This window comes from Carcharhinus amblyrhynchos, unplaced genomic scaffold, assembly GCF_965287045.1.
Source record: "Carcharhinus amblyrhynchos unplaced genomic scaffold, sCarAmb.v2.hapA chromosome_1357, whole genome shotgun sequence".
NCBI classification, from domain to species: Eukaryota; Metazoa; Chordata; class Chondrichthyes; order Carcharhiniformes; family Carcharhinidae; genus Carcharhinus; species Carcharhinus amblyrhynchos.
In genome coordinates, this window is record NW_027651097.1 from 1 (window position 1) to 16,855 (window position 16,855).

General features: G+C 54.3%; 1 protein-coding gene across 1 annotated transcript; it reads left to right on the top strand.

Annotated features, from left to right (window-relative positions):
- Positions 1-2,380: 2,380 nt before the first annotated feature.
- LOC145340733 (uncharacterized) lies at positions 2,381-16,648 on the top strand (the record flags this gene model as incomplete). The annotated part of the gene is made up of 6 exons (XM_080185194.1): positions 2,381-2,474; positions 3,843-3,943; positions 6,016-8,100; positions 8,824-9,015; positions 9,834-9,937; positions 16,202-16,648. Coding segments are annotated over 6 exons (2,733 nt in total), but the record flags the coding sequence as incomplete, so codon positions are not given.
- Between the last annotated feature and the right edge of the window lie 207 nt (positions 16,649-16,855).

Here is a 16,855-nt window from a genome sequence, read left to right on the forward strand (position 1 = left end):
ATTTTATCTTCCGGTATCTTCTCTCTGGAATCTTTGTCTTTTGGTACCTTTTCCTATTCAGATGAGGCTTTGAGCTAAGGGTTATTAGCTGTGGCAGAGAGCAGTTGCTGTATCTCTCTCTCTCTCTCTCTCTCTCTGTGGCTCTTCTCCCAGTTTGTGACACCGTCCCCCCCGCCCCCCACTCTCTCTTACCCCTGATGACAGATCAACATTCCCACAATAGGATTAGTTCTCAGATTACCAAAATGTCAAATTTAAATCCAATAGCTGCTGGTTGCAAAGTGCCAAACTCAAATTGATTGGTTAAAATTCAAGAATCTCTTCTGATTCAAATGCCTGAAGCTTGTTATCAAAGCAATCCTGCTGCTTCCCCTGGTTCTTGGTATCCAAGTGCCGAATTCAAATCTGATTGGCTGAATTCGAAAGCCTGTTTGTTGTCTTGGCAACGCAAGGAAAAACTAGAACCAGAGGGCACAACCTCAGGGTAAAGGGACATTCCTTTAAAACAGAGACGAGGAGGGATTTCTTCAGCCGAGAGTGGGAATGTGTGGAACTCTTTGCCACAGAGGAGGCCGGGTCACTGAGTGTCTTTAAGACAGAGATAGATAGGTTCTTGATTAATAAGGGGATCGGGGAGAAGGCAGGAGAGTGGGGGAATGAGAAAAATATCAGCCATGATTGAATGGCAGAGCAGACTCGATGGCTGAGTGGCCTAATTCTGCTCCTATGCCTTATGGTCTATTGCTTCTCCCCAGCCGTCTCATACTCAAAGTGTCAAAACCCATCGTTTCTTTCCCTCAGGATCTTTTCTTGATGAAATAAAACCCCAATGCGCTGCCAATTTTCTTTTTGTAATGCCCTTTGTTAGGGGAGTGTGGGGCTTTTTTTTTGCACGAGAGGAAACTTTGTGGTCTGCACACGTGGATTCAAAGTAACAAGAACCGATTTATTGAAGAGCTGCTCTCTGAGTGCACGGAATCCAAACTAAAATGAAACCAGCACCCTAATGACACCACCAGCAAACCATGCGATCAGCACTTAAAGCAACCTGCAACCCTTTTAAATATACAGCAGAGACTGAGAGACCCGCTGGTTGGGCTGTGCTGAATTCTCCCTCAGTGGTTACCCGAACAGGTGCCAGAGTGTGGCCACTGTGGGATTTTCACAGTAAATACACATTACAGACTGCGAATCTCTTCTCCCTGTTCCCATCCTGCTCACTAACTCACTCACTGTCTCATTCTAACACTCTTTATCTCTCACTAAGGTAAAGGCTGCTGATTCTGAAGCAGAAAGTGCTGGAGAAGCTCAGCAGGTCTGACAGTGACATCCTCTCACCACAGCTGCAGTCAGACCTGCTGAGCTTCTCCAGCATTTTGTGTCTTTCTGTCTGTCTCTCCCTTTGTCTTTCTGTCGCTCTCCATCTCCCTCTCTGTCTCTCCCTCTCTATGGCTCTGCCCCTCCCTCTCTCCGCCCCTGCCTCACCGTCGTCCCCCCTCGTGCGCCCCTCACTCCCTCACTACCCACTTACCCCACCCCGTGCCCTCCCATGCCACTGTGCACCTCACTTCTCCCGCGCCCTGCCCCCCTCCTCTGTCTCTCTCTCTGTTTCTCACTCTCTCTCTGTCTCTCTCTCTCTGTCTGTCTCTCTCTCTCTCTGTCTCTCTCTCTCTCTCTGTCTCTCTCTGTCTCTCTCTCTCTCTCTGTCTCTCTCTCTCTCTGTCCCTGTCTCTCTCTCTGTCCCTCTATCTCTCTCTCTGTCTGTCTGTCTGTCTCTCTGTCTCTCCCTGTCTCTCTCTCTCTCTCTGTCTCTCTCTCTCTCTGTCTCTCTCTCTCTCTGTCTCTCTCTCTCTGTCACTCTCTCTCTGTCTCTCTCTCTGTCTGTCTGTCTGTCTCCCTCTCTCTGTGTGTGTGTGTGTCTCCTCTCTCTCTCTGTCTATCTGTCTCTCTCTGTCTGTCTGTCTCCCTCTCTCTCTCTCTCTCTCTGTGTCTCTCTCTCTCTCTCTCTGTCTCTCTCTCTCTGTGTCTCTCTCTCTCTCTCTGTCTCTCTCTCTCTCTCTCTCTGTGTCTCTCTCTCTCTCTGTCTCTCTCTCTCTCTGTCTCTCTCTCTCTGTCTCTCTCTCTCTCTCTCTGTGTCTCTCTCTCTCCCTCTGTGTCTCTCTCTCTCCCCTCTTCTGTCTCTCTCTCTCTCTCTGTGTCTCTCTCTCTCTCTGTCCCTCTCTCTCTCTCTGTCCCTCTCTCTCTCTCTCTCTATCCCTCTCCTCTCTCTCTGTCCCTCTCTCTCTCTCTCTCTCTCTATCCCTCTCTCTCTCTCTCTGTCTCTCTCTCTGTACTCCCTGCTACACCTGTCTAACCTCGCTCTTGTCTTCTTCCTGTACAGAAGCAGAGTCGGGATAGCGAGGGCACAGACACATTAACTCCCACTACCCAGCAGTCTGACACACAGCCTGGGCCTGAGCTCCTGGAGTTACAAGGTAAGCTGGACCTCATCAACAGCAGCACCAAGCTAGTGGGGTGAGAGAGGGATTGAAATGAGGATGGAAGGGAGTGTGAGAGGGAGAGCGAGAGAGAGAATGGAATAGAGAGAGAGTGAGAGAATGGGGATACAGAGAGAGAGAGTGAGAGACTGGGATAGAGAGAAAGAGAGACTGAGATAGAGAGAGAGAGAACCGGGATAGAGAGAGAGAGAGAGAGAACCGGGATAGAGAGAGAACCAGGACAGAGAGAGAGAGAGAGAAAGAACCGGGATAGAGAGAGAGAGAAAGAACCGGGAAAGAGAGAGAGAGAGAGAGAACCGGGAAAGAGAGAGAGAGAGAGAGAACCGGGAAAGAGAGAGAGAGAGAGAGAACCGGGAAAGAGAGAGAGAGAGAGAGAAACCGGGAAAGAGAGAGAGAACCGGGAAAGAGAGAGAGAGAGAGAGAACCGGGAAAGAGAGAGAGAGAGAGAGAGAACCGGGAAAGAGAGAGAGAGAGAGAGAACCGGGATAGAGAGAGAGAGAGAGAGAACCGGGATAGAGAGAGAGAGAGAGAAAGAACCGGGATAGAGAGAGAGAGAGAACCGGGATAGAGAGAGAGAGAGAACCGGGATAGAGAGAGAGAGAGAGAACCGGATAGAGAGAGAGAGAGAGAGAACCGGGATAGAGAGAGAGAGAGAGAGAGAACCTGGGATAGAGAGAGAGAGCGAGAACCGGGATAGAAGAGAGAGAGAGAACGGGATAGAAAGAGAGAGAGAGAGACCGGGATAGAGAGAGGGAGAGAACCGGGATAGAGAGAGAGAGAGAGAACGGGGATAGAGAGAGAGAGAGAGAGAACGGGGATAGAAGAGAGAGAGAGAGAGAGAACCGGGGATAGGAGAGAGAGAGAACGGGGATAGAGAGAGAGAGAGAAACCGGGATAGAGAGAGAGAACCGGGATAGAGATAGGGAGAGAGAGAGAGAACCGGGATAGAGAGAGAGAGAGAACGGGGATAGAGAGAGAGAGAGAGAGAGGGAACGGGGATAGAGAGAGAGAGAGAGAGAGAACCGGGATAGAGAGAGAACCAGGATAGAGAGAGAGAGAGAGAGAACGAGGATAGAGGGAGAGAACCGGGATAGAGAGAGAGAGAGAGAGAGAACCGGGATAGAGAGAGAGAGAGAACGAGGATAGAGGGAGAGAACCGGGATAGAGAGAGAGAGAGAGAGAACCGGGATAGAGAGAGAGAGAGAACCGGGATAGAGAGAGAGAGAGAACCGGGATAGAGAGAGAGAGAGAGAGACTGGATCAAGGGGGTTGGACGGAGGGAGAGGATCTGAGTGAAAGGGAGGGATAGCTGTTCCGTTGTTAACACTTGGCCCATTTTTACAGACAGTTACGCATCATCCGTGCTGTCTGAGGATAAAGAGGAGTCGCAGGAGGAGAGATCTGAGGGCTATGACAGTGGCCCCCACACTGAACCCACTGACCAGGTAACCATCTCCTATCTTCCTTCAGCGTCTAAATGGTGGTGTCTGCTCCCTCAGCACCGACCCTCCCCACAGTGCGGCGCTCCCTCAGCACCGACCCTCCCCACAGTGCGGCGCTCCCTCAGCACCGACCCTCCCCACAGTGCGGCGCTCCCTCAGCACCGACCCTCCCCACAGTGCGGCGCTCCCTCGGCACCGACCCTCCCCACAGTGCGGCGCTCCCTCGGCACCGACCCTCCCCACAGTGCGGCGCTCCCTCGGCACCGACCCTCCCCACAGTGTGGCGCTCCCTCGGCACCGACCCTCCCCACAGTGCGGCGCTCCCTCAGTACTGACCCTCCCCACAGCGCGGCACTCCCTCAGCACTGACCCTCCCCACAGTGCGGCGCTCCCTCAGCACCGACCCTCCGAAAATGTGATGCACTCTTGTGGGAGGGAACTGAATGTATTGTCTCTGTATTTTCAGGTGATACAAAGTTGGGAGGGAGGGTGAGCTGTGAGGAGGATACAGAGATGCCTCAGTGTGATTTAGACAGGGTGTGCGTGCGTGTGCGTACGTGCATGCGTTTGTGTGTGTGTGTGTGTGCAAATGCATGGCAGATACAGTATAATGTGGATAAATGCGAGGTTATCCACTTTGGTAGCAATAATAGGAAGACAGATTACTACCTGAATGGCTGTAAACTGGGAGAGGGGAGAGTGCAGAGGGATCTGGGTGTCCTTGTGCACCAGTCGCTGAGGGTAAGGATGCAGGTGCAGCAGGCGGTAAAGAAGGCAAACGGCCTTCATTGTGATAGGTTTGGAGTACAGGAGCCAGGGATGTGATATTGTGATTATACAGGGGCCTTGGTGAGGCCACACCGAGAGTATTGTGGGCAGTTTTGGTCTCCTTATCTGAGGAAGGATGTTCCTGCACTCGAGGGAGTTGCAGCGAAGGGTTTCCCGGGCTGATTCCTGGGGATGGATGGACGAGGAGAGATTGACGAGGTTCGGATTGTTTTCACTGGAGTTCGGAGGGGGGGGGAATCTCACAGAGATTTATCAAATTCTAACAGGACTGGACAGGGGTAGATGCAGGGAGGATGTTCCTGATGGTGGGGGGAGTCCAGAACCAGGGGGTCACAAAGAACAGGAAACAGGCCCTTCGGCCCCTCCAAGCCTGCCCCGCTCATTGGTCCGACGAGACCATTTGTATCCCTCCGTTCGCAGTCTGTCCATGTGACTATCCGGATAAGTCTTAAACACTCCCGGCATGTCCGCCTCCACCACCCTGATTGGCAGCGCATTCCAGGCCCCCACCCCCCTCTGTGTAAAATACATCCCTCTGATATCTGAATTATACCTCACCCCCCCACTCACCTTGTACCTGTGACCCCCCCCACCTCGTGTTCGTCACCTCCGACCTGGGAAAAAGCTCCCCACTGTTCACCCTATCCATACCCTTCATCGTTTTATACACCTCTATCGGGTCTCCTCTCATTCTCCATCTTTCCGGGGAGAACAACCCCAGTTTACCCAATCTCTCCTCATAGCTAATACCCTCAATACCAGGGCAACATCCTGATAAACCTCCTCTGTACTCTCTCCAAAGCCTCCACGTCCTTCTGGTAGTGTGGAGACCAGAACTGGATTCAGTATTCCAGATGTGGCCTAACCAACGCTCTATGTAACTGTAACATCAGACGCCAATCTTTATACTCTATACTCCGTCCTACAAAGGCACCACCTGTGCCTTTACACCACCTTCTCCACCTGTACTGCCACCTTCCAGGATCTGTGAACCTGCACACCCAGATCCCTCTGTGTGTCTGAGTCTGAGGAATTCAGGTAGACCATTGAGGACGGAGATGAGGAGACATTTCTCCACCCGGTGAGCCTGTGGAATTCATTCCCACAGGAAGGAGTTGATGATTAAACATTGAATGTATTCGAGAGGCGGCTTGGGGGGTGAACGGGGTCACAGGTTATGGGGTGAAAGCAGGGTGAATGGGGGGCTGAATGGCCTCCTCCTGCTCCTATCTTTCTGTGTTTCTGTGACTTTGACGTGGTTCTTGTGTCGTCTTCCCAATCGACAGGAGGACAGTTCCCTGGTGACGACGCAGTCAAGCTCAACGCACAAACTGGACGAAGAAGGAAGCCATCTTTCGGAAGAGGAGGAGGCAGAGGGGGGGGAGGAGGAGGAGGAGGAGGAGGAGGAGAGCGAGGTGGCCCCTTCCCGTGGGGGACGCCAGAAGCCTCAGGCCCTGGCAGAACCACCTCCCGCCTCCTCGCCCTCCCGGAGTCTCAGGAAGAGCGCGCCCCCAGCAAGGCTGAGACGCACCCCCCAGCCCCCCCGGAACAAAGCCGGGCCGGGGGTCTCCCCGCTCCCCCCGGCTGAGGGGACTCCCTCGGAGGCAGAGGGGCGGCCGGTCGAGCGAAGGAGGTGGTCCACCGGGCGCGAGCGCAGGAGGCCGCCCTCTGTAGACGACCGGCGGGACTCGCCCCCCGGGGCTGAGAGCTCCTCTCCGCAGCCGGCGGCCGGGGAGAGGAGCCCGTCCCCGTCGCAGCCCAGTCGCGACCAAGCGAGGTCCCCCTCACCGCCCAGGGCTCGGGTCCGTGGGCGAGGACCCTCACAATCTAAGGAACCACAGGAAGGTACCCCCTCACTGCCCACACCATCCAGCGAGAGCCTGGCAGCAAAGGAACTGTCAGAGTCTCAGACTGTCAAAGAACTGTCTAACCTAACCCAAACAGACAAGGAACCGTCTGTGTCTAACCCAACCCAAACAGTCGAGGAGCCGTCTGTGTCTAACCCAACCCAGACAGTCGAGGAGCCGTCTCCGTCAAGCTCAACCCAGGCAGGCAAGGAACTGTCTCCGTCTAACCCAACCCAGACTGTCAAAGAACTGTCTACGTCAACCGAGACAGGGATGGAACTGTCTCCGTCTAGACCACTTCAGACAGACAAGGAACCGTCTACGTCAAGCCCAACCCAATCAGGCAAGGAACCGTCTCCATCTCCCCCAACCCAATCAGACAAGGAACCGTCTCCATCTAACCCAACCCAGACTGTCAAGGAACTGTCGAGCTCAAACGAGACAGGCAAGGAACTGTCTCCGTCTCGACCAATCCAGGAAGACAAGGAACCGTCTCCGTCGCCCCCAACCCAGACAGGCAAAGAGCTGTCTCCATCTCCCCCAACGCAGACGGGCAAGGAAGTGTCTCCACCCGGCCCAACGCAGACAGTCGATGAACCATGTCTGCCTGCCCCAGCGCAGACAGTGAAGGAATCGACTCCGCCTAGCCCACGCCAGACAGTGGAGGAATGTTCTCCGTCTGCACAAGCCCAGGAGGCGGTAGAGGAGCCGTCGCCTCCCCCAGCGTCCCGGGCCCCCGGTGTTGGATCGCCGTCCCAGAAGGAACAGTCTGCTCCCTCGGCCCGGGGAAACGGAGGTGGGTCCACCTCGCCGGCCTCCAGGGGGGTGAAGGAGGTCTCTGCAGCCCCTCCGACTCAAACAGAGACTGGGCAGACTCCGACTGGGGTGTCCCAGACAGCCAGGGAGGACAGACCTGAGCCGGCCGAAGGAGACACCGAGAAGCCTCTGTCCCAGGAGAGGGCGTCTCGCTCGCCTCCCACACTCGGATCTCCACCACGGGACGCGGGAGAGAGGGACGTGTCGGCGACGGATGGGAAAGTCAGCCAGAGCTCCTCACCTCCGCGCGCCGTTCAGGAGGAGGAGAGCGGCCCAACGCCTCAAAGGCCGTCAGACAAATCCCCAGCTCCCACGGCGGAAAGTTCCAAGGCAGCCTCTCCCCCCCGGGAACGCCCCAGAGCAGAGGCCGAGGGGTCGGAGCGTCGGAGACACGGGAGCGGACAGGCAGAGGCCAGGGAGGGCAGACCCGCGGAGACGCGTCCCGGGAAGGAGAAGCAGGCCGCCTCCTCACCGTCACATTCCTCTTCGCGGGCCCGGAGGGACTCCGAACCCAGGAAAGGCAGGGAGCCGAGCCAGGGAGAGCGGCCCCACAGGAAGGGAAGGTCGTCCCGCTCAGCCTCCAGCTCCAGCCGCAGCTCCGGGAAGGGAGCACGGACCTCCTCCTCCTCTTCATCCTCCAGCTCCTCCTCCTCGCGCTCTCGGTCCCGCTCAAGGGGAAGGACCAGCTCCTCCTCCAGCACGTCCAAGGTAGGCGGCTCCCTCTACACTGTCCCCCCATCAAACACTCCCAGGACAGGGACAGCACGGGGTTAGATACAGAGTAAAGCTCCCTCTACACTGTCCCCCCATCAAACACTCCCAGGACAGGTACAGCACGGGGTTAGATACAGAGTAAAGCTCCCTCTACACTGTCTCCCCCATCAAACACTCCCAGGACGGGGTTAGATACAGAGTAAAGCTCCCTCTACACTGTCCCCCATCAAACACTCCCAGGACGGGGTTAGATACAGAGTAAAGCTCCCTCTACACTGTCCCCCATCAAACACTCCCAGGACGGGGTTAGATACAGAGTAAAGCTCCCTCTACACTGTCCCCCATCAAACACCCCCAGGACAGGTACAGCACGGGGTTAGATACAGAGTAAAGCTCCCTCTACACTGTCCCCCATCAAACACTCCCAGGACAGGTACAGCACGGGGGTTAGATACAGAGTAAAGCTCCCTCTACACTGTCCCCCCATCAAACACTCCCAGGACAGGTACAGCACGGGGTTAGATACAGAGTAAAGCTCCCTCTACACTGTCCCCCCCATCAAACACTCCCAGGACAGGTACAGCACGGGGTTAGATACAGGGTAAAGCTCCCTCTACACTGTCCCCCCCATCAAACACTCCCAGGACAGGTACAGCACGGGGTTAGATACAGGGTAAAGCTCGCTGTCAGTGATAATGATTACCTGTTATTTTTCAGTCTCCAAGCCCAGTGCGACAGGGCACTTCCCGCAGAGACTCTGCTGCCGGCCGAAACTCGGCATCAGGTGAAGATCCGAGAGGAGCTGCTGGGACTGTGGATTTGGGGAGATTGACTGGAAGGAGTCAGCCAGCTGCCAACGCCTCCCATACTGGATCGAAACGGCGTAGATCCTCTGAGGACGGGAAGGAGGTAAGAGGGTCGGTGCTGAGGGAGCGCCGCACTGTGGGGAGGGTCGGTGCTGAGGGAGCGCCGCACTGTGGGGAGGATCGGTGCTGAGGGAGCGCCGCACTGTGGGGAGGGTCAGTGCTGAGGGAGCGCCGCACTGTGGGGAGGGTCAGTTCTGAGCGAGTGCCGCACTGTGGGAAGGGTCGGTGCTGAGGGAGCGCCACACTGTGGGGAGGGTCGGTGCTGGGGGAGTGCCGCACTGTGGGGAGGGTCAGTGCTGAGAGAGCGCCGCACTGTGGGCAGGGTCGGTGCTGAGGGAGCGCCGCACTGTGGGGAGGGTCAGTGCTGAGGGAGTGCCGCACTGTGGGGAGGGTCGGTGCTGAGGGAGCGCCGCACTGTGGGGAGGGTCGGTGCTGATGGAGCGCCACACTGTGGGGAGAGTCAGTGCTGAGGGAGTGCCGCACTGTGGGGAGGGTTGGTGTTGAGGGAGCACCGCACTGTGGGGAGGGTCGGTGCTGATGGAGCGCCACACTGTGGGGAGAGTCAGTGCTGAGGGAGTGCCGCACTGTGGGGAGGGTCGGTGCTGAGGGAGCGCCACACTGTGGGGAGGGTCGGTGCTGAGGGAGCGCCGCACTGTGGGGAGGGTCGGTGCTGATGGAGCGCCACACTGTGGGGAGAGTCAGTGCTGAGGGAGTGCCGCACTGTGGGGAGGGTTGGTGCTGAGGGAGCGCCGCACTGTAGGGAGGGTCGGTGCTGAGGGAGTGCCGCACTGTGGGGAGGGTCGGAGCTGGGGGATCGCTGTGACTGGGGATTTTCTAATGGGAATGTTGTATTCTGTCCAGGGCGAACCAGCAGCCAGGAGATCGGCGCGAGAGGTGGGATCTGCAGAGGAGGCAGTCACTCAGAGGAAGGCTTCGTCCCAGCCTGGGTCTTGCCGACATCCTGTGTAAGTACCTCGTGTCAGGGTGGGGTGTGTTATATCACTGTGCAGCCTCCCAGCTGTCAAGGCATGGCCACTTCGCTGTGTGGGCGCATGGTTTTGGGAGCACATACAGGCTTTGAGAGACCTCATTCACTGCTGGAATGGTTTGAAGGGACTGTGTATCAGTGCAGTGATGGCATAACCCTGTCAACTAACTGTGCTTTGGAACCAAAATTGATACAGGGCTATGGGGAGAGAGCAGGGCAGTGGGATTAATTTGGGGATTGATACAGGGCTATGGGGAGAGAGCGGGGCAGTGGGATTAGTTTGGGGATTGTTACAGGGCTATGGGGAGAGAGCGGGGCAGTGGGATTAGTTTGGGGATTGATACAGGGCTATGGGGAGAGAGGGAAGTGGGATTAGTTTGGGGATTGATACAGGGCTATGGGGAGAGAGGGAAGTGGGATTAGTTTGGGGATTGATACAGGGCTATGGGGAGAGAGCGGGGGCAGTGGGATTAGTTTGAGGATTGATACAGGGATATGGGGAGAGAGCGGGGCAGTGGGATTAGTTTGGGGATTGATACAGGGCTATGGAGAGAGCGGGGGCAGTGGGATTAGTTTGGAATTGATACAGGGCTATGGGGAGAGAGTGGGGCAGTGGGATTAGTTTGAGGATTGATACAGGGATATGGGGAGAGAGCGGGGCAGTGGGATTAGTTTGCGGATTGATACAGGGCTATGGAGAGAGCGGGGGCAGTGGGATTAGTTTGGAATTGATACAGGGCTATGGGGAGAGAGTGGGGCAGTGGGATTAGTTTGGAATTGATACAGGGCTATGGGGAGAGAGTGGGGCAGTGGGATTAGTTTGGAATTGATACAGGGCTATGGGGAGAGAGTGGGGCAGTGGGATTAGTTTGGGATTGATACAGGGCTATGGGGAGAGAGTGGGGCAGTGGGATTAGTTTGGGGATTGATACAGGGCTATGGGGAGAGAGCGGGGGCAGTGGGATTAGTTTGGAATTGATACAGGGCTATGGGGAGAGAGTGGGGCAGTGGGATTAGTTTGGAATTGATACAGGGCTATGGGGAGAGAGTGGGGCAGTGGGATTAGTTTGGGATTGATACAGGGCTATGGGGAGAGAGTGGGGCAGTGGGATTAGTTTGGGGATTGATACAGGGCTATGGGGAGAGAGTGGGGCAGTGGGATTAGTTTGAGGATTGACACCGGGCAGTGGGATTAGTTTGGGGATTGATACAGGGCTATGGGGAGAGAGTGGGGCAGTGGGATTAGTTTGGGGATTGATACAGGGCTATGGGGAGAGAGTGGGACAGTGGGATTAGTTCAGGATTGATGCAGGGCTATGGGGAGAGAGTGGGGCAGTGGGATTAGTTTGGGGATTGATACAGAGCTATGGGGAGAGAGCGGGACAGTGGGATTAGTTTGGGGATTGATACAGGGCTATGGGGAGAGAGCGGGGGGGCAGTGGGATTAGTTTGAGGATTGACACCAGGCAGTGGGATTAGTTTGGGGATTGTTACAGGGCTATGGGGAGAGAGCGGGACAGTGGGATTAGTTTGGGGATTGATACAGGGCTATGGGGAGAGAGCGGGGGGGCAGTGGGATTAGTTTGAGGATTGACACCAGGCAGTGGGATTAGTTTGGGGATTGATACAGGGCTATGGGGAGAGAACGGGGGGGCAGTGGGATTAGTTTGAGGATTGATACAGGGCTATGAGGAGAGAGCGGGGGCAGTGGGATTAGTTTGGGGATTGATACAGGGCTATGGGGAGAGAACGGGGGGGCAGTGGGATTAGTTTGAGGATTGACACCAGGCAGTGGGATTAGTTTGGGGATTGATACAGGACTATGGAGAGAGAGCGGGGGGGCAGTGGGATTAGTTTGAGGATTGACACCAGGCAGTGGGATTAGTTTGGGGATTGATACAGGGCTATGGGGAGAGAACGGGGGCAGTGGGATTAGTTTGAGGATTGACACCAGGCAGTGGGATTAGTTTGGGGATTGATACAGGGCTATGGGGAGAGAGCAGGACAGTGGGATTAGTTTGGGGATTGATACAGGGCTATGGGGAGAGAACGGGGGCAGTGGGATTAGTTTGAGGATTGACACCAGGCAGTGGGATTAGTTTGGGGATTGATACAGGGCTATGGGGAGAGAGCAGGACAGTGGGATTAGTTTGGGGATTGATACAGGGCTATGGGGAGAGAGCGGGACAGTGGGATTAGTTCAGGATTGATACAGGGCTATGGGGAGAGAGCGGGGCAGTGGGATTAGTTTGGGGATTGATACAGGGCTCTGGGGAAAGAGTGGGGCAGTGGCCTGTGACTCTTCAACGCTAGAATTCCTGTTGTGTTGTAATATTTTTGTCTCTGAATGACCTTGTGATTAATTATTGAGTGGTGTGGAATATTTACTGTTTGTTTAAAATTCATTTTTTGCAATTGTTCCACTTGCTTGAAGTGGGTAAAATGTGGACTCGATTGTGTTGGGTCGAGGGTTGAATGAAATTTGGCAATGCCAAATGTAAAGCCATAAAGAATCTTCCTCCAGGCACCAGGGGAAGGATATTATTAAACTAGAAAGAGTGCGGAAAAGATTTACTAGGATGCTCCCGGGACTTGATGGATTGAGTTATAAGGAGAGGCTGGATAGACTGGGACTTTTTTCTCTGGAGCGTAGGAGGCTGAGGGGTGATCTTATAGAGGTCTATAAAATAATGAGGGGCACAGATCAGCGAGATAGTCAATATCTTTTCCCCAAAGGTAGGGGAGTCTAAAACTAGAGGGCATCGGTTTAAGGTGAGAGGGGAGAGATACAAAAGGGTCCAGAGGGGGCAATTTTTTCACCCAGAGGGTGGTGAGTGTCTGGAACGAGCTGCCAGAGGCAGTCGTAGAGACGGGTACAATTTTATCTTTTAGTTCAGATAGTTACATGGGTGCGATGGGTATCGAGGGATATGGGGCAAATGTGGGCAATTGGGATTAGATTCAGGGTTTAACAAAAAAGGGCGGCATGGACAGGTTGGGCCGAAGGGCCTGTTTCCACGCTGTAAACCTCTCTGACTCTGTGACACTAAGTTAAGGAGAAACATTGACTGTTGGAGTGGGTGGGTGGATCCCGTGTGTCCCATTCCTCCCCTTCACCCATCCCACCTCATCCCTCTAACCCTGCGAGTCTGTCTCCCTCAAGAGCTGATCCAATTTCCTTTCTCAATCACTCATCGTCTCTGCTTGTCTCACAGTCCTGCTAAATTACTGCTAAATTGTCCCTTAGTGTCCGGGATGTGTAGGTTAGGGTGGATTGGCCGTGCTAAATTGTCCCTTAGTGTCCAAAGATGTGTAGGTTAGGGTGGATTGGCCATGCTAAATTGTCCCTTAGTGTCCAAAGATGTGTAGGTTAGGGTGGATTGGCCATGCTAAATTGTCCCTTAGTGTCCAAAGATGTGTAGGTTAGGGTGGATTGGCCATGCTAAATTGTCCCTTAGTGTCCAAAGATGTGTAGGTTAGGGTGGATTGGCCGTGCTAAATTGCCCCTTAGTGTCCAAAGATGTGTAGGTTCAGGTGGATTGGCCGTGCTAAATTGTCCCTCAGTGTCCAAAGATGTGTAGGTTAGGGTGGATTGGCCATGCTAAATTGCCCCTTAGTGTCCAAAGATGTGTACGTTAGGGGGATTGGCCATGCGAAATATACAGTAAGTGGCAGAACCCTTAAGAGTATTGATAGGCAGAGGGATCTGGGTGTACAGGTACACAGAGTATTGATAGGCAGAGGGATCTGGGTGTACAGATACACAGAGTATTGATAGGCAGAGGGATCTGGGTGTACAGGTACACAGAGTATTGATAGGCAGAGGGATCTGGGCGTACAGGTACACAGAGTATTGATAGGCAGAGGGATCTGGGTGTACAGATACACAGGTCACTGAAAGTGGCAATGCAGGTGGGGAAGGTAGTCAGGAAGGCATACGGCATGCTTGCCTTCATCGGCCGGGGGCACTGAGTTTAAAAATTGGCAAGTCATGTTGCAGCTTTATAGAACCTTAGTGAGGCCGCACTTGGAGTATAGTGTTCAATTCTGGGTCACCCACACTACCAGAAGGATGTGGAGGCTTTGGAGAGGGGACAGAAAAGATTTACCAGGATGTTGCCCCTGGTACGGAGGGCATTAGCTCTGAGGAGAGGTTGGAGAAACTTGGTTTGTTCTCACTGGAGGTTGAGGGGGAGACCTGATAGAAGTCTACAAGATGATGAGGGACAGAGTGGAGAGTCAGAAGCTTTTTCCCCCCAGGGTGGAAGAGTCAATTACTTGGGGGGGGGGACAGGTTTAAGGTGCGAGGGGCAAGGTTTAAAGGAGATGTACGAGGCAGATTTTTTACACAGAGGGGGGGTGGGTGCCTGGAACTCGCTGCCGGGGGGAGGGAGTGGAAGCGGATACGATAGTGAGTTTTAAGGGGCGTCTGGACAAATCCATGAATAGGATGGGAATAGAGGGATACGGTCCCCGGAAGGGAAGGGGGTTTTAGTTCAGTCGGGGGCAGCATGGTCAGTGCAGGATTGGAGGGGCCGAAGGGCCTGTTCCTGTGCTGGAATTTTCCTTGTTCTTTGTTCTGAGCCCGGGTCCCTGGCGCTGTGAGGCAGCAGCACTAACCCACTGTGCGCTGAGCCGGGAATCGAACCTGGGTTCCTGGCACTGTGAGGCAGCAGCGCTAACCCACTGTGCGCTGAGCCAGGAATCGAACCCGGGTCCCTGGCGCTGTGAGGCAGCGGCGCTAACCCGCTGTGCGCTGAGCTGGGAATCGAACCTGGGTTCCTGGCACTGTGAGGCAGCAGCGCTAACCCACTGTGCGCTGAGCCGGGAATCAAACCTGGGTTCCTGGCGCTGTGAGGCAGCAGCGCTAACCCGCTGTGCGCTGAGCTGGGAATCGAACCTGGGTTCCTGGCACTGTGAGGCAGCAGCGCTAACCCACTGTGCGCTGAGCCGGGAATCAAACCTGGGTTCCTGGCACTGTGAGGCAGCAGCGCTAACCCACTGTGCGCTGAGCCGGGAATCGAACCCGGGTCCCTGGCGCTGTGAGACAGCAGTGCTAACTCACTGTGCGCTGAGCCGGGAATCGAACCCGGGTCCCTGGCACTATGAGGCAGCAGCGCTAACCCACTGTGCGCTGAGCCGGGAATCGAACCCGGGTCCCTGGCGCTGTGAGGCAGCAGCGCTAACCCACTGTGCGCTGAGCCGGGAATTGAACCCGGGTCCCTGGCGCTGTGAGGCGGCAGCGCTAACCCACTGTTCCGACCCTTAAAAACGTACAAATGTTTCTGCCCAGTGTTCCCTCGTTATTAATTCCCCTGTCTCGCCCTCCAGGGGACCAATACTCACTTCAGCTCCCTCGTCCTTTTTAATGTACTCTTTGAAGTTTTTACGATCTGCTTTATATTTCTTGTTCGTTGTCTATTATATTCTTGATGTGGAGATGCCGGTGTTGGACTGGGGTGGGCACAGTAAGGAGTCTCACAACACCAGGTTAAAGTCCAACAGGTCTATTTGGAGTGGCACAGTAGCACAGTGAGTTAGCACTGCTGCTTCACAGCTCTAGGGTTCGATTCCCGGCTTGGGTCACTGTCTGTGTGGAGTTTGCACATTCTCCTCGTGTCTGCGTGGGTTTCTTCCAGGTGCTCCGTTTTCCTCCCATAGTCTGAACGATATGTGGGTTAGGTTGATTGGCTATGCTAAGAAATTGCCCCTTAGTCTCCAGGGATGCATAGATCAGTGGGTATAACATGTAGGGATATGGGGGTAGGGCCTGGGTGGGATTGTGTTCAGTGCAGACTCGATGGGCTGAAGGGCCTCTTTCTGCACTGTAGGGTTCTATGATTTGGTAGCACGAGCTTTCGGAGTTGGGATCACAAACAGGGTATATAAAGACACAGACTCGATTACACAATAATGGTTGGGATGCGAGACGTTACGGGTAATTAAGTCTTAAAGGTACAGACAATTCCGGCCAATGTTTTTGTGGATTGAGTTTGTGAGCAGGGCTCCCGCTTGCCTGGTGGTGGGGAGCGGTGTGCTCCGGGGCTGGTGGCTTTCCCTGGTGTTGTGGGACTTCTAACTGTGTTCAGGTCACAAACATAGAAACCCCTACTGCCGCCACATGCCCTTTCGTCCAGCCCTGGACAAAGGGCCATCCCGACTGGAAACATTTGGCTCTATTCCCTCTCCACCTGTTGAGACTTTTCCAGCATTTTCCTGTTTTTGCTGTGTACGATCCAAGGTTGGTCATCGGAGAAAGGATTCCAGAAAGTCCCACCAAAAACTGTCATCTCCCAAGGGAAAGAGAGTTCACAGAAGCGTGTCCGGTTGGTGATGGTTATATGAGTGAGACTGTACGGAGGAAGCTGTCATTAGATAGGACTCCAGACTCTGTGTGAGTAAAGAGCAGCATTTAGTGGAATGGTAACGTGCCACGTGTTTGTGGTGACTGACATGGGTGCTTGTGGTTGCGTAAGATTCATTTTTAGTGGCAATTGCCTTTTTATTTGAAGTGTCAGCTGTTTTGTTTGCATTGATTCTGATCTGTATTAAAATGTGAGTTACGGAAAGCGAAACGTGGTTGATAAGGCGCGTGATTCTCCAGTTACATCCTTTGCCACTCTGCTGTCAGTGGGAATGGAAAATTAATCAAAACTCCATCCATTGCAGCGGTTCTGGAGAATCGCAGCAGCGGATGGCGTCAAAGGCTTTGACAAGTATTTTTTGTCATGGATGATTGGGTGAACATAGAACACAGAACCTAGGACATTACAGCACAGTACAGGCCCTTCGGCCCTCAATGTTGTGCCGAGCTATGTCCAATCCCAAGATCAGTCTATCCCACTCCCTATCATTCTGGAGTGCTCCATGTGCCTATCTAATAAAAGTTCCTAAA